Source organism: Nothobranchius furzeri, chromosome 13, assembly GCF_043380555.1.
Source record: "Nothobranchius furzeri strain GRZ-AD chromosome 13, NfurGRZ-RIMD1, whole genome shotgun sequence".
NCBI classification, from domain to species: Eukaryota; Metazoa; Chordata; class Actinopteri; order Cyprinodontiformes; family Nothobranchiidae; genus Nothobranchius; species Nothobranchius furzeri.
Window position 1 is genome coordinate 20,042,068 of NC_091753.1, and position 26,248 is coordinate 20,068,315.

At 39.2% G+C, this 26,248-nt stretch overlaps 1 protein-coding gene across 2 annotated transcripts in view; it reads right to left on the reverse strand.

The window, feature by feature from the left end:
* The window catches only part of zgc:153039, a 121,329-nt gene that overhangs the window by 29,014 nt on the left and 66,067 nt on the right, over window positions 1–26,248 (reverse strand). For both annotated transcript variants that reach the window (XM_015952126.3, XM_070543359.1), the window contains exons 8-9: window positions 26,009–26,091; window positions 204–328 (exon numbers count right to left, since the gene is read on the reverse strand). In XM_015952126.3, coding sequence (XP_015807612.3) covers window positions 204–328; window positions 26,009–26,091 — 208 coding nt within the window. The remainder of the gene's footprint in view (window positions 1–203; window positions 329–26,008; window positions 26,092–26,248) is intronic.

Genomic DNA, 26,248 nt, shown 5'->3' on the forward strand with positions numbered 1-26,248 from the left:
GGGGCTATAAGCACCGGCCAGTTTTACGTCTTTTAATTATCATACCATCTCTGAGCATCCATCTGGCAAACAACCTCCCTCACAAAGATGCACAGAGCAGCAGAGTCAGAGAAGAAGAGGTGTGTGTGTGTGTGTGTGTGTGTGTGTGTGTGTGTGTGTGTGCGTGTGTGTGTGTCAATCTGCTAAGCAGGTGATGTGTTTACCTGAAATTAGGTGCGGAGGCCCATTCCAGGGCTAGGCAAGCCAAGTCCACGGCAGCATACACCAGCAGGAAGAAAATGGTCACTATGCTGGCAATGGTGTTGAGCTTTCCTGAAAACAGCACCAACTAAAGAGAAATAGAGCAGAACGACACAAGATAAGGAGGATTAACAACGGAAACACACACCGTGAGAAACATCCACTGACTTCTGGATTTAACGACTTTGTGTTTCTGACTAGTGGACATAAAGGTAGGATCTTACTTTGAGGTCAGATACAAAAGTGCATTTCAACCCTCCCACTGCCCTAATGGGTGTGACCCCGTGAGAAAAGTTGACCATTGAGCAGGGTTGATGGTTTATCCCTTGGGTCCACGTGGCAGGGGTGAGGAGTGAGCACCACCTCACCCCTGCCACATGGACCTCAAGGGATAAACCATCAATCCTGCTCAATGGTCAACTTTCCTCGCGGGGTCACCCATAAAGACAGTGGGAGGGTTATGGATCTCACCATACAAACAAATGATGTAACAGCCATTTTCCTGCTCCAACACAAGACCTAGAGGATGACTAACAACTGGTTTATCAGTTGAAACAAGTAGATCTGATCTGTTCTAGTTGTAGAGTGAATCCCTCTCTCGCAGTTTGTTTCAGATCCTCTTTGCAAAAGGTTTGGATGGTTGAACCAGTGTCTCACTGGGCTGTGGCTGACAAGTAAGGAGACACAAAAGTGGGAGACAAACACATCTTCAGTTGAAATAACACTGAACTGTTCCACGTGTGGCACTATTGCAAAAGGATTTTTTCATCACGTGGGACATTTGGCACATTTTAGTCAGAAGTGTGTCTCCAACCCCTCTCAAAGCAGTTTGAGAAGGACAACTCTGATTATTTGAAGAGAAAATGTATTCAGCTATGCTTCTGAACAGGTTTAAAAATCCAGCAACATGACAGCAATGAATACAGAACCCTTATAAATACGGTCTGTAGTTTGTTATCAGCACAGTTAAAAAGTGGCTTTAGTGTGGGTTAATAAACCAGAGCTAACACACCTACGGAGAAATTAGACTCAGTGCATCTAATGATTATTTTTTATTGTTAAAGAATTAATAGATGAGTTATTTAGGTTGATTGTTTTGAGAAACATTTTAAACCTTGGCAGGTGTAAATATATAAAATTATATAAATGTATTATTATTGATATAAATTGATTAACATTTGCTTGTAAAACCAAACTCGACATGATTATAGAATAAACATTTGTGGGTTTTAAAAACACACATGCAAGGTTAAATGACTGCATAGTAAACATCACCTTCTTTGTTTTGGCCAAAAGCTTCTGCCAAAACAACGAACATAATAAATAACCATGACCAGTTGAGTTTGATCACATCAAGTACAGATCTGACCAAAACCCGGGATCAGGACGCTGCAGAAGGTCATTTCTAAACAACAAGGCTGCACAGGGAGAGCCACTGATTGAGACTACAGTTAACTTTTAATTAAGACGGTATCTGGGCTGCAGCGGGGCTACATGTACTCCGCTATGTTCACTGTGGCAGCTGCGTGACGACACAGCCAAGTTGAGTCACTTGTATTGAAAATCTCTGGGTCTAATTTGGAGAGAGTTGTACATCTAATAATAACGACAGCTCAGAGATGTAGGAGTCTCACCCTCTGCATCAGAGGGGCAGTGGTTTCATTCTGATAGAGGAGGGAAAAGATGCCCAATCCCGCTCTCTGCCATCTTCTCAAAATGTGTGAACATGGTTGGTTATAATCAACTGTGATTCACCACAGACGTCAGAGACAGACCAGAAAAGCAGCAGCAGGGGCTCAACAGGGAACTTTTAATATCAATTACAATTTATTAAACGAGGTAGATCACAGTACAGAACAACAGAGTATTTGGACCTAGTAGGATGTTGTGTTTTTAAAGCTACCTAACTTCATACTTTAGAGCCATAAGAAGTGGTCAAATAAAGGGTATGTGGTTTCAGACATTTATGATGCTTTCAGGTGTTCACAGCAGAGTCTTAAACCTGTTTCAGATATCAGATTTAGATGTTAGCGGTTCATAAGAAATCCAGATTTGTTAAAAATCTCTAGTGGTGACATATTAACGGTAACACTGTCACCTCAAACACATTTTCCTATCACCAATGGTTTTCATTATAATAAAAAGCTATTAGTGTATTTTGTTGTTGATTAAAAACTATTATTGTGTTTTTGACTTGAGCACAATACAATTCTGTTTATGTTGTAGTACAAAGATGTTTAAGAAGAAGAAAAGCTCTTTTATATAGCACCTCAATATAAAAAAATCACGAGGCGCTTCACACGAACAAAAATAAATAAAAAATTATTTAAAAAAACCCCACAAATATCTATTTCAAAAATATTATATTTTAAATAGAAACACACGACAAAGGTCTAAAAATTTCCTGAATTAGGAAAATGGAACATTTTAAACACAAAAATGAGAAAGGCAGGATTTGTAGAAAAAGAAGCATGAAGAGGATGTCGTGAGGAAGAATCAGTACGTCACGTAAAAGCCAGCCTGAACAAATCCCAATACCATGACTGCAATAAATACAAACCCCTTTAAAAACGCGGTGTAGTTTGATATCAGCATAGTTAAATAGTGGCTTGTGTGGGTTAATAATTGAAAACTGCTTTCAGCTGCTTTTAAAGAGTGAGTATCGCCTAAATTAACAATGTTTTGCTGATAACTTGTATAGATGAGTGTCTAATGGTGCTGTACACATGTGTAATCATTAGTGTGGCAGTTTAGTGCAACTTACTTTAAATGTAATATTTCAGCCCAAAACCGTAATTCTATCTCCATCTTCAGGTTAAAACTCTGCTCCACATTTACAGGTCCTTCTCAAAAAATTAGCACATTGTGATAAAGTTCATTATTTTCTGTAATGTACTGATAAATATTAGACTTTCATATGTATTAGATTCATTACACACAACTGAAGTAGTTCAAGCCTTTTATTGTCTCTAATATTGATGATTTTGGCATTCAGCTCATGAAAACCCAAAATTCCTATCTAAAAAAATTAGCATATTTGGTCCGACCAATAAAAGAAAAGTGTTTTAATGCAAAAAATATCAACCTTCAAATAATTATGTTCAGTTATGCACTATTATTGTGTTTTCAGAAGCATTTTCCTAACAGGAAGTGTGGATAAAATATATCTCCACCCAGGCATTGACCCTCACTTTAAAGGAGACCGCTGAGTCCACTGATCTCAGGCTCAGGGGGAGAGAGTTCCAGAGTCTGGGGGCCACAGCAAATGATCTGTCACCTTTGGTTTTTAGCCTGGTGCTGCACAACCAGTAGGATTTGGGCTCTGGACCTCAGGGACCTGCTGGGGGTGTAGGGACTAAGAAGATCACCAATGTATGAAGGTGCTTGTGCATGTAAGGCCCTATAGACCAGAACCAGGATCTTGAAATGAACCCTGAAGTTGACTGGCAGCCAGTGAAGCTGGAGAAGCGGGGTGATGGGAGTGTACTTTGACGATGAAACACAGGCTTTCTGAACCACCTGTAGACAGATCAGGGAGGTTTAGCTCTGAACTGGGTTTTTGCTCAAACTCAAACAGTTTGTGATTCAGGTTTCTTACAGACAGAAGACATCAAACAGACGCCAGCTTTGTAAATATAAACACATTGATTTTATTCACAAAAGCATCCATTCTGATTTCTAACTAATAAAGAATGCAAAGTTTTCAGTGTCTTGTTAATGCCACCTTACCAAATACTAATAATCTCTATTTGTTCTAATACTATTGAAATGCAAGCAGCCAAATGCTAAAACCTTATTTCCCTTTTCTGAGTGCCATTGTCAGATTTGCAACAAAATTAACCCAAAATTAGAAGAGAAGGAAGAGGCAGACCAAGTTAGTAAGTGTTAGGAAGTAGAGATGTGGTTGGAGTCGGGTCTCAAAGACCTTCATTAAATCAGCAAATAAAAACCTTTTCAGAGCCACACTTGTTCCGTTTTTGTTTGACAAACTGGCATTTAATTGATGCACATTAAGGTCCATTTCCATTTCTTATTTTCTACATTTTTTAATTGCATGTAATTGCATGTTATTTGTTTGAAAAGTGCTGTACAAATTATGTTTGATTGATTGAAACTAAATTATATCACATAATCCGGAAAGTAAACAAAAAATTAAAGTCAATTATTCATAATATTTTCACTATTTATAATGCTGAACTCATACATTCGCACTAATTTCATCAGCTATGAGGAAAGGTATAGTTTAGCTTCAGACTCCTTACACCCTGCTGAAAATCTTTAGGGTAACAACTAACTGGACATTCACCCACAGCTACCATTAGCTCCTCGTCGACAGCAGAGATGGAAGTTTTTGGAAGTGACTCTTTCAGGAACAAACACTGTGTGGCTGTTCCGTCGTTGTTGTAAGCAGCTTTCTTTATTAGGGAGATAACTACTGCGCTGTGCAAACGCAGCAGTTTCTTCTTCATCAGTTATCACGTATTTTATTACTAGCTCTAGATTTTCCTGAGCTCGATGGTATTGGTTGGTTTTTATGGAGGAAAACAACACCAACTCTGTGACCTTGAGGCCAAAGTGAAGTGAAAGGGAGAGAACAATAGAAATTGTAATGATGGGGAAGAAAAGAGGATAGCTTCATGTGATGAACCATGGAGAAGAAGAAGGGCAAAGAAGAGAAAGGAGAGCAAATGAAAATGAGGGAACATCCCGACCTCTGGCAGTCTAAGTTAGTGGGTATTAAGGTAGAGCGACTCGGGCTGCGAATGACCACAGTCACCAACTCTTGTCATGTGTTTTTGCCTATGTATGTCTGATCTCAGAATTGTGTGTACTGAAACTCTAATTTCCCTCTGGGATTAATAAAGTATCTTTGACTTGAATTGTCCCTCCACCACTCTCCTGGGAGTCTGCTCTACCAGAGCAGTAATTAGCCATTAACACAGATACAGACATGCAAGGACAACTGTTGAGACAACACACCAGCTGCTATGTGTAAGTGTGCACCAAATCTCTCCTGGATCTGTACGACAGCAGCAATCTCAAGTACTTTTCCCTTCAAAGTAGCATGCATAAATAATCATAATCTTCACTAAAACTTGTATGAACAAACATTTAGTAAACCCATAAACATGTAAACATCCATAAGTTTTCCTCAAGTCTTATGTCACCGCAGAATGCAACTGCTAATCTCATGCTGGGGTTACAATCAGTAAGGGGACTTGAACTTTGTTTTACTTTGGTTTTATGCAGTGGTAGCGAAAAATGGTGGACATTTAACCTTGTCCAATGAAAAACTAAATCATGCTCACCAATGTGATTCTCTTCTAAACCTGCAAAAATAACGTCATTAAAGTAACTTCTTGAAAACCGCAAACCCGTGATTGTCTTTGGACAATTTGCATGGAGTCTGTGACACGGATGGTCGACCAAGTAGGAATCATCAGCCAACCGGGGGAGGAGAATGGAGGGGAGTTGCGTGCATGAAGAAGGAAGTGAATATCGCAGATGTCCACAGTAATATGAGTGAACAAGAACAAATGTGTCCAGCAAAGTCTGGCCGGTTGTAGAGTGTTTGTGGACGAACTAGGAAGAGGACAAGTACTGGACCGTACCGGACTGGACAATGAGCTATGGATCATTCAATCAATGTCTGGATATCCCCAGACAAAAATGGTCTTATGGTAAATGGCTGTATTTGTATAGTGCCTTCTAGGGTTCTACAACCCCCCAAGGTGCTTTACAGCACAAACAGTCATTCACCCACTCACACAAACATTCACACTCTGGTGATGATGAGCTACATCGTAGCCACAGCTGCCCTGGGGCGCACTGACGAAAGCAAGACTGCCGAACATTAGCACCACCGGCCCCTCCGACCACCACCAGCAGGCAAGGCGAGTTAAGTTGTTGCTTCGAACAAGGAAACAACAACTGTGACAGATGGGACTCGAACCTGCAACCCTCCTATTATGGGGAGGGCACTAAACTACTCTGCCACCGTTGCTCCCACAAAACAAAACAACAAAAATAAAAGCATGAGCACAAACTTGAAGTATTTTTTTTATTTTGACAGAGTATAGTTGTCCTGTTTGGAACATGTATGATTTGTCTGTTGCCAGGACTGAAAGCAGCAGAGTGGTTGGTATTAGGGCTTCAGTACGAACCATCCATCTTCACTTTCTGGCTTGTTTTTTATTTTTATTTGTTCCAAACACTTCGGTTTTCTCTCATAGTTCCACAACCAACATCCCAACCCAATCAAGGGCTCTAAACTGGCTGTAAATTTGAGTTTTAGTTGCCAAATTCTCTGTGTTAGTCATGTAATATTCAGGAAACCTAGCCAGGGTTTTCTCTGCCTTTCACCCACAGTCCGATGGGACAGCCTGAGATTCATCCTTAACAAGATAAAGTGGTTATCACTAATTAGCAGATGGATGAATGGCTAGCTCAGCATCAATTAACTGCTAATCATTTGCATTAGCTTCCTAATAAAGTAAACATGTTTTTCATTTCGCATTGGTAAAACCTTAAATGATTAAACTAAAAAGTACATCAAAGTAAACAAATGAAGAAATATTAACATTTAGCAGAAAAATACAACTGTGACCAACTGTCAGGGAAGTAAAACAATCTGACATGTAAAACGATGCAAACCAACGAAACTATTTAAGTAAGGGATCAACAAATTACACCTTAAATGAGTGTGGAGTTTTAAGCAAGCAGAACTAATGAAGACACGAGTCTTTTGTTTACCAACTTCCCAGATGCAGCTCATTACTTGTGGTCTAGCCAATGTGTGAAGCTAGCCAAGCTAACACAATTCACAACAGGTATCCCTACACCTGTAAATCATGAGTGCTAAAATCAGGATTCCATTAATATCGACCAGCAATGACGCTGATTGCAAATGTAAAAATTGCAAAAGCTATTTCTTCAGCAAAAACAAAGAAAACCAAAGTGCAAGTTCCCTTTTCATGTGTATAGCTGATTTTTATATCACTTATATAATTATATTTATTTGACTTTTATCTTAGGGTGACTTTGAGTGTCCTAGAAAGTACATATACTTCATCCTCATTATTATTATCATTATTATTATTATTACTGTTCTTCACAGTCATTAGCAAAACAATGAGCACAGACTACTCAAAAAGAAAGTGAGAGAGATGCGGAGTGTCTGCTGCTCACACAAGAGAGGAGTGGAAGACGAGCCTCTAAACAAGCGTTATTAATCCTTGAAGTGCTTAAAAAATATCCGGTTCAGTCGGGCTCAGACAGAGTTGTGATGTCGGGAGATCCGGTGTTTGGGCGAGAGACGGCACTGCAGCATCTAACCATCTGTTGATTTTATTTAGGAACATGGAGAGGTTAATGAGAGCGAGTCAAAGAGAAATCGAAAATGTAAGTTCTTCTTGTTAAACTTTATTCTTATGTTTCTTGAGGATAAACTGATGTTAAACGTAACTTAAAGCTTTGGCTCGTTTTTAGTTACAGGAGATCTTGTTTCCCATCTGCTCCTCCTGAGACACCGTGTACTTGAGCAGATAATAAAAGTCCCACAGGGCAAGTTTGTGAAAAGGTTTGTAGTTAGCAGGTTAGTGAAGGAGGTCCATTAGCTGGGTCACTTAATCCTAATTCAGCCCACAGCTGTACAACAAAAATAAAAAAAACATCCATCATTTTTATTGGCAGTTTGGGATTCTTTATAGTTCTGTCATTTTCAGCAGCATAGTATCATGCTTTTTTTCTATTAATTACAGATTCACTAGGATAAATACAATAAGGTTTATCTCTTACTAAATAGAATATTTACTAAGAAATCACAATGTAACCATAGAAACACCACTCGGGTGTATATGGTGTGTGTGTGTGTGTCTGCTCTGTCTTCTCGATCCCCAGTGAGTCGTGGAGGATGGCTGCTTATACTGAGCAAAGATCTTCTGGAGGTTTCTTCCTATTAAAAGGGAGTTTTCCTCTCCACTGTCGCCAAATGCTTGCTTAGTATGAGGATTGCTGTAAAGTCACTGACACTAGTCAGTGACTCGATGCAACCTGCTGGGTTCCTTATATAGGAAACGTTTTACTGATTGGCTTAATGAACTGACCTGTAGTGGAAAGTTTACTGTGTGAAGTGCCGTGAGATGACTCTTGTCATGATTTGACACTTTATAAATAAGCTTGAATTGAATTGAATGCTTCTCACCTTTCTTCCGCCATGACATGTTTTCATGTCTGACTGCTTCGTTGTTTAGACCATTTGGTTGGCTAGTAGTGTCTGGTTTTATATATTTATATATCTCTCCCTCCTTGGGACCTGCTTGTGAGCGGACGTTGGAGCTAATATCTGGGTTTATTCGTTTGCTTAGTTAGCGTCGAGGCGAGCGGACCGCTTCTAAGCAATAGCTACTGGGCACTTCTCACCATGATGCCACAGTCTTGTGACAGATGGAAGGCCTGTTTCAAAATTTCTTCAGGAATTTTCTAGTTACCGTAAATCCTCTAATACAGGCCAGGGCCTGTATTTGACTGAAGCTCATCAAGCTCCAGGCCTTTATTGGAAGGAGGGCCAGTATTAGAGACAGGCCTCTATTTCTATTTGAGCAAAATGAACTAATGGTTCGCTGGAGTTTTTGACAATTAATATTGAGCCCACATTTTCAAAGTTAAACACATTTCTTTTAACAACGGTAGTTTCTGCTTCAGCCCTCTCCCCCCTCCCCCTGCGCAGCGGCCGCAAACTCACTGATGCGCCTGCAGCCTCTCAGAGTTCCTGCTGCTCTAAACATTAAAAGAATTATTACATTTTCTGTTCCTCACTTCTGATTACCTTCAATGGTGTCTGTTTGTTGCAACCACCAGGTACAAAAACTAACTTGTTTTTATTTGACTATTTTTCTGTCCTGTCTGTTTATTATCTTCCTGCATCTCCTCTCAATCCTAAAGAAAAACTGCTACCTGGGTTCATATATATATTCACCTTATGAGTTACCTTTGAACTGCAGTTCTAAAGATCTACCGACCGCAAAAACAGCGGAGTGCTCGCTGCTTGGTGGCCGCGTGATCGGTGCGTCACCGGATGACAAGGTGATGCGCCCCGCTCCACAGCCAAACGCATCAGGCGCAAATAAAAGACAGAAAACATCAAAGGAAATGAACCGACATGAACGATCGCGTGTTAAATGTGGCGACACCTGATTGTTACTGTGGCCGTGCTCAGGAGGCAGATCTACCGACCGCAAAAACAGCGGAGTGCTCCGAGCTTGGCGGGCGCATCAGTGATCGGTGCGTCACTGGAGGACAAGCTGATGTGCCCCGCTCCACAGCAGCGAAACACATCAGGCGCAAATAAAAGACAGAAATCTTTAAAGGAAATGAACCGACATGAACGATCGCGTGTCAGTACCGACGCTCTGGCACAGCCTCCGCATGGTTAAAGTTACCCTCGCGGTCTATCACTGGCAAATCAAAAGTGAGACGATGACACAACCGCCCCCCGTACTTGCTTGTTACCACATTCCACCCGGCTACAATAAGAGACCGGCCTTTATTCACCTCCGCCGACTCAGACACCGGCCTAAATTGGAGACCCGGCCTTTAATTGAATACCGGCATGTATTAGAGGATTTACGGTATTATTATTGTCCCACAAAATAGAGTCTTTAGCTCTTGTTTGTGAATTTTGAGGCATCAACTGCCACATAAATATGATTTCTGTGGTTCTACTGATCCTGTCTGAAATAAAAAAAAATCAACAGCAAACAAAACCTCTGGGCTCAGGAGGTCAAAACTATGGCGATAAATAAAATACAAGAAACTACAGTGACTATATAATCCACGGTTACCACTAAACCACAAACCTTGACCAGTCACCTCATGTGGGTCTTGTTTATCAGGTTTGCAGGAGGATACAAAGAAGTGGAGATGCGGGGCCAAAGCTTGTTAACTTTTTAAAGTGAAGCTTTTTGCAAAAGCCTGCGGTTGAGGTGAGAGTGAGTCACTGCCTCTGGGGAGGAATTATTGGTCCAAATTGATAGAACAACAAATAATTGTCACCAAGTTAGCTGAAACCCTTTTATTATAGCAGTCTGCATAAACACCTTTCTTTCATAAACTACATTTTTTAAGGAATCAGATAATTTATGACTACTAAGCATGCTTAATAAACACCAGGCTGCAAGGCTTCTGCAGGCAGGTGTTGAGTGCACCTACAGTAGTCTTCAGAACACCATCTGGAGCAGACTGTTGTTCTGTCCAGGGACTGAAAGATATGGGACTGGATGTAACTGGTTTTATCTGATGAATTCTCTTTTTGACTGTTCAGAGCAGAATTTCATTGACATCCTATCAGGGGCAGCTGTAGAAGTCTAAAGGAGGACCAGTGCTGGGATTTTTGACTCTTTCCTTAAAATGATGCAATTGTCAATTAAAGGCTTTTAAACTCATGAAATGGTTGCCATCATACCTCAGTAACCATAGAAACACACGACAAAGGTCTAAAAGAACTAAAGCAGCAAACTAAGTGAAAATCAACACATCTGTAACTGCTGGCCATGACTGCAGAGGAATCTAATTAGTATACTTGTTTTGAACCCATCTGTGTTATTCACGTCCTGTCCAGCTGGGCGGAGAGTTCTCGCTGAAAACACTTATATACAATCTGACCTCACAGGAAAGAGGTGCAGATCAGGCTAGAGAGAAACAATGATTCCTTTGTGTTCAACCATTACAGTAGCTGAGCAGCAGAAAATGAATGGGTTAATGAACAACTGAAGAAAAGTAGTCAGAGCAGTGAGAATGATTTCATTTCTATTATTGTGTAAATAGAAAGAACCAAATGTCCCTGAAAACGATGCATCAATCCGTGTTCATCCTTTTTTAAAATTGATAACAAATTAGACTGTAATTGAACTCAACTCAATGTTTTGTTTACAGGTACAAAGTAACACCAATGCGCTGTACAGGAAATAAAAAAAGACTAAACAACAAAATGAAAAGAAATTAGTACACAATAAAACAACAAGCAGCTTCAAAATTACAACACTAAAGGGCAGGAAGGAAAGGCCAGGTCATATAAAAACATCTTTAGCCCAACTTTAAAAACTGCCACTGAAGTGGAAGCCCTCACAAAGATAGGTAGCTCAAGCTTAGGGCCTGCCAGTGAAAATGACCTGTCACCTCGCATCTTTAAAGATGTTCTGGGCACAGAGCGCAGGAGACAATTCTCTGAACAAAGTGCCTGTACTGGGGTATATATGGCTGGAACAGGGACTGCAAGAAAGATGGAGTCAAACCATGTAATGATGTGAAAACCAATAAAAGGATCTTAAAACAAACTCTAAACACAACGGGCAGCCAATGCAGTTCAGCCAGGACTGGAGTTTCGTTTCGTTTCGTTTTATTGAGATCCTCATTAGCTTCTGCCTAAGTACAGATGCTAGTCTTCCTGGGGTCTCATACATTTTCATACAATTGTTTACATGAGATAATACCCTTTACACACAAACACGCACACATTCACGCACACACATCCCTAATTCCCATAATACCAGTAGCTCAAGATGAAATCACATATCTAGAACAAAATTACATATACAAACTAATATCGGGAAAGGAGTTAATCACACCAATAAAGATTGAAAATAAAATATAACAGAATGGTGACATCATGTCCATTGTTTCGTATCATAGTTCATCGATATCCAGTACTCGACCTCAAACACAGATTCCCAATCCTTCGTTGCAGAGTTCATAGTCACTATACAATTGAGTGTGTAAACAAAAAAAATTTCAGTTTCTTCTGAAAAGAAATGTTATTACTTTCAAAAATTAAAAATCTAGGTAATGCATTCCATGCAAGCATAGCTTTATAGTGAAAATATCGTTGAATTTGATTTGTTCTACTGTGTGGTAAAATACATTTCATCTCATTTATCTGTCGTGTATTATAAGTATGATTATCTGAAAAAAACAATAATTTGCTATGTATAATTTTTGGTGTTTTTTTAATTATTATTTTCCTCACAGTTGTTACCAAGAAATACTTCAATCTACTCTTCACATCAAGCCAAGCAAGTTTTTCATGCATGGTTCCCACATTCGTTCTGTAAGGGCAGCCTAAAACAATACGAGCAGCTTTATATTGTGTAACTTGTAGCTTATGCAAATTATTTTCACTTGTACTGGACCAAATAACAGATGCTTGATCTACACAAGAAAGCACTAATGATTGAACAAGGCATTTAAGTAAATATTGTGGTATAAATTTGCAACAAAATTTAACTATGCCCATACCTCTCCCCATTTTGCGTAAAACATAATTAATCTGGCTTGTCCATGATAATTTACAATCAACTATAACTCCTAATAATTTTACTTCTTCTAGTTGTTCTATTAAGTTGTTACTCAGGGTTAAATGTAACTTTGGCATCGTCTGTAAAGTATGTTTGGAGCCAACTACCATGCATTTAGTTTTTCCTGCATTAATCACTAATTTGTTAGCAGTTATCCACTGCTCGACTGTTCTTAACTCTTCATTTAATATTTCATTCAATGCACTCTCCGTATGTGCTGAAGCTAAAACAGTAATGTCATCTGCATATACTGCTGTAGTCGCATGTTGCAGCACCCATGGAAAATCATTCAAAAAAATAGAAAACAAAAGTGGTCCCAAACAACTTCCCTGTGGAACACCACATTTCAACAGACCCTTTTCAGAAAAACTGCCATTGAAATAAAATTGATATTCTCTGTCAGTAAGATAACTTTTAGTCCAGTTAAGAGCAGATGTATGAAATCCATAGTGTTTAAGTTTTTGTAATAAAATATCATGATCTAAAACATCAAAAGCCGCACTTAAATCAAGAAATATAGAACCAATTAGCTTATTATTATCGATATTCTCTAAGCAATAATCAGTTATTTGAATAAGTGCAGTAGTGGTTGAGTGATTTGTTTTGTAAGCATGTTGATATTTTGTGTTCAATTCATTTACCTCAAAATAATCTTGAATTTGATCATATGCTATTTTTTCCATGATTTTACTTAACGCTGGTAGCAAACTTATTGGTCGACTGTTTTGACCAGACAGTGGTTCTCTATTGTTCTTAATTAAAGGTATTATTTTTGCTGTTTTCCATTGAGATGGGAAAATACCTTCTTTAAAACTTTCATTTATTATATGAACAATAGGACATGAAATATAATCTACTACTAACTTTAACCATTTTATATCAATATTATCTATGCCAGATGGTTTATTTTTACTTTTTAATATTATCTCCTTAACCTTGTCTTCAGTCACTTTATCAAATTGAAATTGGCAGTTTTTATTTAACATTATTTTTTGTTTAATTAGTTGATAGGAAATATTTTTGGTTTGACTATTTTCCATAGAATCTCGTAACAACTTAATTGTATTAGTTAAAAACTGGTTTAAATAATTAGCAATTTCTGTTGGTTTAGTGAGATAAGTTCCCCCTACATCCAAAAAAGTTGGAGCTGACCTATTATGCCTACCCATCATTTCATTCAATGTACCATGTACATATGGTCAAACTTCTTTTTAACCACTAGAAATTTGGCAGCCACTTGTTGCACAAGTTGTAACCTTGCTAAGGTGCCCTGCTTCACCCCAAATAAAACCAAGTTACAATAATCGATGAGAGTTGAAATGAAAGCATGAACTACTGCCTCCAGATCATATTGTGACAGGAATGGTTCCACTTTTGCAAAAATTTGTAAATGATAAAAAGAGGAGGAGACAACTCCATTTGCATGTGCATCAAAACCCAACGCAGTATCAGATTTTACTCCAAGGTTAACAACGGATGCCTTTACCTGGGAATTGAACGGTCCACAGTTAAGTGAAGTGGCGTCAATAGTCCAAATAACTGGATGTAACTGTGATTTGTAAAAGGTTTGCAGACACCTGGGACACTGCAAAAACAAATAAGTTTAAAGAAACAAATCTTGAAAATGTGAAACCATAAAGTCCCGGGTCCTCATTTATCAACCAAATGCACAAACAGATCTGTGCGTTTTTTGTGCGTGGGAATGATTTTACACATTGTGTGTTATTTACCAATTAGTACTTGTGTGTGAAAATGTTCCTAAATATAAGAACAACTCTGACCACGTGTAGGAACAGCATCTAGTGGTAGAACGGGGGAACAGCAGTACTGAAGGTCTCAGTCATCCACGTGTGTTCCTCATCCACTAATTATATTTACCCAGTATGTAGTTATGTCGGTGGAAAAACTGCTTTTGCTCATTATTGGTGCTAAAACCAACAAAAGTGACCGACGGGAATCTGATATTATATCATGATGAATCTGTGTTATTTGAGGATTTGACAGAGCGCGCACACTGGAGGGAACGCGTTCTCCGTGAGGAAGAAATCCTTCTGCTATGCTGTGATTTGGGACTCTTTGTGGAGCTACAGACAAACTTCACGAATCCGATTCCAGTTCATATTTTATTTTACAACTACGAGAACCCCCCAGAACCTCCTCCTGCTCCCCCGTCATACCAGAGAGTGAATGACAGCTCAGAAGAAGCTGAGGCTGCACTCTCAGTCGACGTTTCCAAATGAAACTAACTCCAAACAGAACGACTCCTTAAATGTAAATGGGAACCCGTTACCCTACCATTTATCAGATCCATTTTTTTATTTATTTCTGACAGGAACGTCTCCTCTGTCCCGTCCGCGTTTATCACGTTCTGCAACTTGTTTGGTTATTTTCAGCTTCAGCAGCCAGTGTTCCAATCTGGCTGTCAATAAAGTTGTTTTTTTTTTTTTTTTGAAAAAATAAGCAGGACATAGTGTGGCCAATTATGGTTAATTGAGGGCGTTTCTGTTTGTAAATGACGGTGAATGGACACGATCACCTGGGTGCGCACAGGTGGGATTTATCATCAGACAATTACGGAGGAACGTGTGTACGAGAGGCCACCACATGTTTCATAACTCAGTCCTTTGACTGTTCGTACTCATTCTAAATTTCGGTTGTAGGAGGGAATATAGGACAGTTTCTACAAACTTTTGATAAATGAGGGCCCTGGAGACGCTAAACGAAAAACTACCCTACCACTTCAATATACTGATGTATACCTAATGTTTCCTCTGCCCTAGTTTTTATGGATATGTTTGCTTAACAGAGAACTCAGGTAAAATAAAACCGTTCCAATTCTGTATTATCCAAGGTTTGAAAGCTAGATTAAAGTCAGACTTTTGTCATGAGTTAATCATTCTCATGGTGGAGAGAAAGAGCAGGAGCGTAAATGATCGCTGATGGCGGCAGCGACACAGCTAACAATTGCCACCTAATTGCTCCTCCTCAGTTCCTGGAGAGAGGCGAGGGATAAGAAGAATTGGACAAGAAGAGGCTAGACAGTCAGAGAAAGAGAGGGCACAAATAATGACAGGCCATTCAGCCTCCAAGACTCACCTCTGATAATGATGGTTTAGTCAGGGCTATTTGCCTGTGAGATCCACTGCCTCCTCTTTGTCTCGCTATACTCTCCCTCCTCTCCTATGCCAATAGTTCCTCCTCTGTCTAAATTGACTTTTTCCCTTACTTAGACAATACAATAGACACAAAAAACAACAAAATAGTCTGCTGTCTTTGAAAAGAGAAGAAGAAAACGAGAAAAAAGTGGGATCGTTTTTCCCATTCAGTCATGTTTAACTAATGTATCCACCTTCATCTTCCTATGAATTCATACACCATAATTACGTGAAACTTTTGCTAGTGCCAGTAAAACAGAGTAAACCGTTACTGTTCCTTTTGTCAAAATAAAGCATAAATCCCACCACAGCAAACCTTCAGAGTAGGACCTGGCTGCAGACCAGGCATCACCGGAAAGAACTTTCAAGTGAGAACAAGATGGCGTGTCATTACTTTTACCGGAAAATCGACGAGTGAAAGACCTCTGCTGGAAGTTGGTCTTTTTTGGCAGCCGCTACGTTGTTTTTGTGCTTTTGTTTCAACCATACTCGGCTTCATTTCTTCTTACAGATTTCTAGACAGCTAACAGAAACTCCGACTTAATGTGTTAAAATGTTATAAAATAGAAGCAACCAGGTATTTATTACAGATAGAGTCTGTCAGTGCGCTCCAGGGCAGCTGTGGCTACACAGTCAAAATCATTTCAATATTGTTTTTATCCAACACCCAGCTTGACTGTTTCATGCTGGCTCAACATGAAAATAGTCTCCTACACCCATCTCCTGCATTAGCTTCTGATAGAAAATATATGGTGAAACTCTAGGATTAGAAAAGTCTGACAGATCTACGTCACACTGTCTCTTAACATTCATGGACTCACCCATCTTGGCTCATGACGAAGAAGGCTGTTGTTGGGCTAGCGTCCAGGAAACAGCAGATAACGTCTTTGCTAGTAGAAGCTAACTGTTAGCATTAGCAACTCCACCACACAGCAGAACTCCTCCAGGCTTGTGTTATTTGTGGAGATAAAACATCAACGTTGCAAATCAGTAGTAGGTTGAATTTTTCTAAGCAAAATCTCTGAAAAGGAACAATAGATATTTCAAGGGTTAAAAACCTTAATAGAAGCCTTTTTATCAATACTTTTTATCACTGATTTATAGAATGTGTGTGTGATTTATATATGTTAATACTGAATTCATGTAAAATAATCATGGTAATCGTGAAAACCAGGATTATTTCTCAGGCAATAACTGTACCAACAAAATTTATAATAGTTGCAACCCTAGGCATAGGTGATTATTCTATTTTTAGAAATATTTAAGCCTGGTGTTTTGAGATCCAGACGGAACCAATGCTACTGGAATCTGTGTAGTTTTGACTTGACTTTTTTATTGCGCTCCGAGTTGTGAAATAGGCACTTTGATGATGATGATGCTCTGTAGAACTCTAGAAGATGGGTATTTGGTCTGAGCTTTTCATTTTTGAGCATAAATGGACAACTTGTAGCCCGGTGGAATGGATCCAGATGCCTCTAGAGCAGTGATTCCCAACAATGGGCCCATGTACCCCAAGTGGTCCGTGAGTGCATTACAAGGGGTACGTGGAAAAAATTATATTTCATCACTCAGTTGATGACGAACACTTGCCCTGGTAAAAAATAAAAATAAATAAAAATAAAAAAATTGGGCTGGGATGTGTTATACTTAAAAAATACTCAAAGTAATGCATAGTAATATATAGCTGACATCATATTATCCATTATCTATTTAGGCCAATCACAGCTGTGCATCAATTTTGTCAAGATGTGTCAGCTTTGGAGATGCTGCTGCAGTGAAGAGCGCTTGGATTCAGGAGCACTAAAGGCGGGTTATACAGATCTGATTTAGGTTTCAGGAGCTGATGTTTCACAGAGAAACATCCTCAATAAATAATTGTGGAAACAGTAGTCTTGTCTGCGTTAACAGCTCGTTAACACTAATCCCTTAAATGCCGTTTGTTGTTTTTTTTTAACACAGGATAAGCACACAGACTTCCAAACTTTTGGATCTCTCCCGTGATTTGGTTTGAACAAATTTCCATCCGCAGCTGTTTGTTGTTCATTAAAAACGCAAGTTTTGTGCAGCTCTCTCCCTGTCTGTCTCCCTCTCCCCTCACTGCGGTCGGTGCGCACCGTGGCTCTGACCTCTAATAACCCCAAATCTGCTGGTCAGAGCGACGCACAAACAGGGACAGAGAAAAAGAATAAACCTCAAATTGTATTTAATATTGTTGCCCAAAAACACAGCAAATCATTTTAACCTGAAGTTACTCACTAGTGAAGCAACACTTCACTGATAAAATGAAAAATACAAAAAGTGATTAAATGAATCAGGAAGAAATGTTATTTCTGTTTATACAAGTTTCACTTTATTTGAAACTATTTATAACTTTTTGTTTTCATCACATTTAGCTTGCATTTTATTGAAATATCATCATCTTTATTCATGAGGATTTTGTGTTGCATGGTGAATAAATCATAACACATAAAAAAATACTTAAGTTTTTTTTAATAAGCTTTGAATGTTAAATGTTCAATACGTTTTAGACGTATTTGTTCTGAAATTCATGTGCAAATGTAAAAAGCCATTCTGACAAATAAATAAATAAATAAATAAATAAATAAATAGTGATATAGATTTTGGACCCTATGGCCCATTCCTACCCAAATGAATAATAAAACAAGCGCCCCTGTCCTGCACGTTTTCCATGTCTCTGCTTCAGCCCACCTGATTTACATATCTACATTGCCTTCTCAGGATGACATCAAGAGCTGCAGAAACTTGTTAATCACCCATTCGTTTAGATCAGGGGTGTCAAACATGCGGCCCGTGGGCCAGATCCGGCCCGCAAACTGGTTAAAGCCGGCCCGCGAGACGGTTGTGTAAACTTTATTTTCATTATTTACAATGTAGAGTGAAAATAAACTTATCTTTGTGAGAAAGTTTTCTCTGTAATGAGTATAAATAAAACAAAGCTGCGCTCAAGGCTCACACAGGAACTTGAATCACATCCTGAAGTTGGCCGCCACTCAGGATGTGACTTCTGATATTGATGTTCTGGTGAAAGCTAAAAGATGTAAAGTAAAATGAGTCAAATATACTTTAAGTGCTGCATGAAACTGATCTAGCCATGTGATCTGTAAGCTCTTTGAATCACTAAGGAATGTTAATTTTTATTTGTTGATTTTTGTAGTTTTTTCAAATTTTCAAGTACACTTCAGGTGTTGTACTTGTACTACACTGTCCTCAGGCTGTAGCCTTGTTTTATATTGATTGTATTAAAACAAAGAAAACAATCTGAAGTTTTGTTTTTTAATTTACCGGTCCGGCCCACTTGGGACTAGATTTTCCTCAATGCGGCCCCTGAGCTAAAATGAGTTTGACACCGCTGGTTTAGATCAAGTGTGTGGCAGCAGGGAAACACCTAAAGTAGGACGGAGGGGCGGTGAGGACCAGGGTTAACAAATATACTATATGAAGGAAAACCCAGAGCAGGGCTGCAGCTGCTACTGAGAGGGCTCGAAGCCTCGATCACGTCGAATGCAGAATGGATACGATCCAGTTTCACATTGATCAGAAACGAGAAAACGACTCAAGGGGTCCACAAGTCAAAAAAGGTTGGGAAACACTGGTCTAGGCAGCGTTTATTGTTTGAAAGACAGTGTTAGCTTCAGGCCAGAGAAACAGAGTTGTGAAATAAAGACTCACCTGACTGAAGGACTCTCTTTACCATGGCCACCAGACTAACTGTTGACAGTCTATTGGGGGTCATTATTGAAGCTTTATTTTACATTTATTAGAAAAAAAAAATTCATATATATGGCTGTGTCACAAATTATACAACAGCTAATCTGCTTTTTTGGAATAAAGGCTAAAATGCATCGAAGAGCTTTAACATATAAAACATTATAAGATCTAGATCTACAATAATTGAAGTCTGGTGTTGGATTTAACCCAGAATGTTCTATAAGCTTCATGATAACACCGATCTGCTGATGAGAGATCACCCACAGCTGACCACTCATAAAGCCAAACAACTCCAGTGATCCAGGTGAACATCATCTCAACATGATGACGGGCGTCATGGGAAATACATAAATATCTGAAACTAAATAATTTGATGACACTATGGAGAAGTCACAGGGAACAGAGACATCAGCATCTGAATGAAAGAAGAGAGGCTGTTTTTCATCTCACTGCCCAGTGGATGTTTCTGGACTACATAAACTGCATGAGTCTGGACGACTGTTGTCTCGCCACCTCACCCACTTTACATTCATTATCCACTTATAGCAGAAGCCTGTTTGAAACTTTCTGTAGGATATTTGTTCACTGAGTGTCACGTTTCCGTTTCTCATTGGGAATCATCTCGGTTTTCACTAAACAATTTAAAACCATTAGGAATAGAATTGCAGTGTCTGATCTGTGGTTTTATACAGTTTTTGAGAAAATAGGGCAGCACAAAACATTCTGTGATTGAAATGGGTACATGTTGACTATTTCATAAAAATATATATATATACTGAGTTTACACGGAGACTAATATGTTGGATTTTAATTAGCTTTATTCTTTTACAGTAATTAAGAATTTCCTGATTTGTTCTCAAGTTCCAGATCAAGAAATTTTATAATGTTACGGTTTATGGCCAACATTCCGATTCCAGTCTTTATTTAGGGTTTGTAAATTTTCCCCAGTCAAATTTAAGGAATTAAAAAAAAAAAAATTCAATGTAAATGTTCAAACTTTTTTAGCTCAACATACTGAAGGTGTAGCATACCCCATGGTCAACTATTTCATCAAAATGAACAGAAATTAACTTTTAATTGGCAGACACCAACATCCCATCTGTCTGGCCTCCCAACAAGAAGCACTGCACCAGGCCTTGTCATTGGATAAAGGAGACATAAAACTAGCTACCTTATCTCGGCTGGAACAAAAGTCATGCGGAAGACAAGACTTTCTGCAATCACGCTAAATAAAGTTAATCTTCCTTGAATCAAAAATTAATTTTAAAATGTGATAATTGCATAAGTGTCATATAATAATATCTTGTTTAATCTTAAAGTGATTGAATAATGTGTGCATTAATCAGTGATGTGTTAAAATGAATATTTTTCCTGCAATGATTAACTTCAGATCTTAAACAACACCAGATCAGTATTTGTTGACTGAACATGTTAATCCATCAGTATACTCATACATCATAAGATTAATATTAAGGTTTTAACATTCACTTTACATTAATGTGTAAAAACATTTCCACTTCACACCGAGACTTAACCTCTCTGAGGATCTGAGTGGAGGCGTGATTTCAGAGGGATTTTGGTAATGCCCTTTAAACGTGTCAAATTCTGACTTGCAAAATTTATAAACAAAAGTTGATAAAAACAGGAATCACTTCCTGATCTAGTTAGTTCTCCCGAAGCATCCTGGTTTGGCCGGCCGGTGAGCAAGCATCTGGAACCATTCTCTCTTTTGGCCCCAAGGTCAAAGCCTCTCTGCAACGCTTGCGAGTGATATCAGACCCAACGGCTCTTTTAAGAGCCGCTGAACAGCCTCAGACACAAAATAGACACCAGCTTCCTGCCCGTCACCTGAAGACAACCCAGACTAAAATGGTCATACTCTGTTCTGGCTACGAGCTCCGGTACTAGAGGTCCACGCCATCTGCAGTGTCCATCTCGACCTCCTGGCCCCCTGGATCAGATGGGGATCTTCACACAAGGGTGCGTAGATTAGAGCTGAGGAAAACAATCAAATAATCGATGCATCGGGATGTGGACATAAACGATTCTGCATCGTAGAAGAGTACGCCATAATCGATTATAGTGGAATGTAGTTTTGTTTTTTTAACGGCGGCACCAGCGCCGCATCCAAATCTGTCAGAGTGAGCGTCCTCCAAATTTACCAAGTGGCTCCGCCTTAATGTGGTACTGCAGGGCTGAGCGCTGGAGTTGTAACCTGAGACAGAACCGGAACTGAATCAGCCCGACCGGTTCTGTTGGATTTAGGCCGTGAATTATGTTAATTGAGCGGGTTGTCACGCGGTGCGCTCCGCTCGCTCGATCAGTGACAGAGAGAGAGACACTGTCTGCTCACACATGAGAGGATCGGAGGATGCTCCTCCAAACACGCGTTATTATTTTCATAATTTAATTATTATTTCTTCTGGAAGCGCTCAGTCAGACCGAGTGTTTTGATGCTAGGAGATCCGGTCTTGGGGAGGGGCGGGGTCAATGATGGCGGCTGCAGCGTGATCGTCTGTCTCTTATTTACGGACACGGAGAAGTTAAAAGGAGAGAGAAATAGAAGATGGAAGTTCTTGTTCCACTTTATTCTTTTGTTTCATGAAGATAAACTGATGTTAAATTCAGCTGAAAGAGAAACTAGGAGGAAGCTTTGGTTCATTTTAAGTTACAGGAGATCTTGTCTCCTATCTGCTCCTCCAGAGACAGCATGGACATGAGGGTTACATGGTGAGGGTCCCACAGGACAGGTTAGTGGAAAGGTTTGTAGTTAGCTGGTTAGTGAAGGAGATCCATCAGCTGGGTAATTTAATCCTAATCCAGCCCACAGCCTTCTGCTGGTGTTATTATCAGAAATAATAAAACACACATCTTAAATATTATTGGAAGTGTAGAATTTGTTTGATGTTTTATTATTTTCTGCATCAAACAGAACTTGATTCATTCTCCAACACTTCAGAAATGAACCACTGGGTTCAAATGAAACTAAGTCAAACATTTCATTTGGTGTTATTTCTGACACCCTTCAACTGTGGCATAAATGTTTGACTCTAGAGCTGCTCAGAGACATTAAACACTCATATATGAACCCATTATGGATTTTATTATTACATTATGTGTCCTGTAGGTTTTCAGTACTTTTTTAGATTTTGTGAGTTTTTGCAAAGCGTGTTTTTCTCAGCCTGAGGCGTGGTGTTGAACGAGGAAACAGATGTTTTACTTTGTTAAATCTACTTAAATGTTTAAAATGTTTTGTCCTAACCTGTTGTGAATGGAGAGCTTTTGAGGGATGGCAGGTTGTGTCAATTACATTTTTGATAAATAAATAAAAAAACAATTATCTGACATCTTCTATTTATCGATGAAAACAAATCAATATGAAATAATCGTGATGCATCGGGATGTCGAATCGAATTGAATGGTTGACCCAATAATCGTAATCGAATCGAATCGGGAGACAAGTGAAGATTCACACCTCTAGCGTAGATCGGCACAAATTGCGTCGTATGGTTTCATAAACAAACTTTAGCTTATCAAACCATACAGCCAAATTGATTTTTACAATCCAGACTCTACAATCTCTCTCAGATACTTAAAAGTTTGCTAAAACATCTAGATCACATCCCATCATTCCATTCATCATCTGTTGTCTGAACAACCATCATTTCATTCATACTTTGTCAATTACAATCAATTAGTTTAGGAAAAATGTATTAAAATCACTTTTATAAACTATATTTTTGACTGTCTGGATTAATGTGAAGTGTGTGTCCCCTGAACAAGTCAAAGAAACTAAAGTCTTCTGATTATACATTCAAAGACCAATCAGACTGATGTTTCATATTCATTTGGAATATCACATCTTATCGATCATTTAATATATATGTAGTCAATCCTTAACGCTACGAAGGCAAAAAAAATACTCTATTTGAACTCAGGAAGACAGTTTAAACTTGCTATCATATGAAATGACTGATTGCTGTTTCCAATAGTGTCTTACGATAGTATTCTACAAAGCAGGGACACAGAAAATGAAAACATTACAAACTATGACTTTTTAAAAGGTCTCTCTCACACCCTGTGCACCTGGCTGGTCCAAATACCAAACTGTTATTTAAAAATTCCTCCAATTTAAAAATGTGTTTTCACCTATCAAATATTGAATAAACTTTACTTCAATTGCAGTCGACTCAATACCTTGTTGAGCCTTGAACATTCACGTACAGGTGCTGGCCAGTAAATTAGAATATCATCAAAAGGTTGAAAATATTTCAGTAATTCCATTCAAAACGTGAAACTTGTACATTATATTCATGCAATGCACACAGACCAATGTATTTCCAATGTTCATTACATTTAAATTAGATATTCATAAGTGACAACTAATGAAAACTCCAAATTTGGTATCTCAAAAAATTAGAATATTCTGAAAAGGCTGAATATAGAAGACACCTGCTGCCACTCTAATCAGCTGATTTACTCAAAACACCTGCAAAGGCCTTTAAAAGGTCCCTCAGTCTTGTTTTGAAGGCACCACAATCATGGGGAAGACTTCTGACTTAACAGCTGTCCAAAAGACAATCATTGACACCTTGCACAAGGAGGGCAAGACACAAAAGGTGATTGCTAAAGAAGCTGGCTGTTCGCAGAGCTCTGTGTCCAAGCACATTAACAGACAGGCGAAGGGACGGAAAAAATGTGGTAGAAAAAAGTGTACAAGCTCTAGGGATAACCGCACCCTGCAGAGAATTGTGACGAAAAACCCATTCAAAAATGTGGGGGAGATCCACAAAGAGTGGACTGCAGCTGGAGTCAGCGCTTCAAGAACCACCACGAGGAGACTCATGAAAGACATGGGATTCAGGTGTCGCATTCCGTGTGTCAAGCCACTCTTGAACATGAAACAGCGCAAGAAGCGTCTCGCCTGGGCCAAGGACAAAAAGGACTGGACTGATGCTGAGTGGTCCAAAGTTATGTTTTCTGATGAAAGCAAGTTCTGCATTTCCTTTGGAAATCAAGGACCCAGAGTCTGGAGGAAGAGCGGAGAAGCACAGAATCCACGTTGCATGAGGTCCAGTGTAAAGTTTCCACCGTCAGTGATGGTGTGGGGTGCCATGTCATCTGCCGGTGTTGGCCCACTCTGTTTCCTGAGGTCCAGGGTCAATGCAGCCGTCTACCAGGAAGTTTTAGAGCACTTCATGCTTCCTGCTGCTGACCAACTTTATGGGGATGCAGACTTCACCTTTCAACAGGACTTGGCACCTGCACACAGTGCCAAAACCACCAGCACCTGGTTCAAGGACCATGGTATCCCTGTCCTTGATTGGCCAGCAAACTCGCCTGACCTTAACCCCATAGAAAATCTATGGGGTATTGTGAAGCGGAGGATGCAATACGCTAGACCCAACAATGCAGAGGAGCTGAAGACGACTATCAGAGCAACCTGGGCTCTCATAACACCTGAGCAGTGCCACAGACTGATCGAGTCCATGCCACGCCGCATTACTGCAGTTATTGAGGCAAAAGGAGCCCCGACTAAGTATTGAGTGCTATACATGCACATTCTTTTCATGTTCATTCTTTTCAGTTGGCCAACATTAGAGAAACAAACATTTTTTCATTGGCCTTTAGAATATTCTAATTTTCTGAGATACCAGATTTGATGTTTTCATTGGTTGTCACCTATAAATATCAAAATTAAACGTAATAAACATCGGAAATACATTGGTCTGTGTGCATTGCATGAATATAATGTACAAGTTTCACGTTTTGAATGGAATTACTGAAATATTTTCAACCTTTTGATGATATTCTAATTTACTGGCCAGCACCTGTATTTGTAAGCAAATCCCCAAAAAATTGTTAAATCCCCCCCCCAACAGCTTCAGTAGGGTCACATCTAGCGCCCATCTAATAACTAAATGTTCGATTTTGGGTTCTCAAGTTCATTTACATTGCATTTAAATGTCTCATCTTCCTGTGCTGTGTGTGTGTGTTTGTGTTTTAATCACCAGACGATTAGTTAGAGGGGCCAGAACATAGGCTTCACGGTCACCACCTGCAACTATTCATGATAAACACCGTTTGAAATGTTGCTTGTGAGCACTTTGAACATTTTAAACATGTCAAACAGGTTTTCCTTTGCTGGATATAACGAATACTTATCAAAGGTGAAATGAGATCATTCAAAATCAGCGACTGTTTAAAAAGCGTGTTCATAAAATCGACTCATCCTATTAGGATATTCAAGTCTATGCTGACAGAAACAAAACTAAATAGTACACGTATCAGATTGAGAATTGGTTTGGCAGATGCTTTATTAGTCTGACTGTAACCGTTATTTGTAATTAATTCAAGTTCTGCTTTATTATTGAGCTGCTGTTGTTCAAGAAGTGGAGTGGTCCTAAAATCCTCAAAAATACCGTTTCTACACAACGAAGACAAAACAGAAAATCCCTCCTAATTCAGGAGTAGTGAGGGCCAAATGAACTCCTGCAATGGAAGGATTATCTTTATTTCTGTATTTTCACCAACCTGCACAAGGAACCAGGAGATGAGCACAGAGAGCCAGGGGTTCCCACCGCGGGACGTCCTCTTAGCTACTGAAAACACTTTACCTGCAGAGATGAAAGAACATTCTCAACAAAGAGAAAACCGTTGATAGCAGCTTCAACAATCTTCAAAACCAGCACCACTGGATATTTGAGGCCAGGAAGGGTTGAATTTAAATGAAGAACTGTTCTTTATTTTAGTTTTGTCTACAGTGTCAGAGCT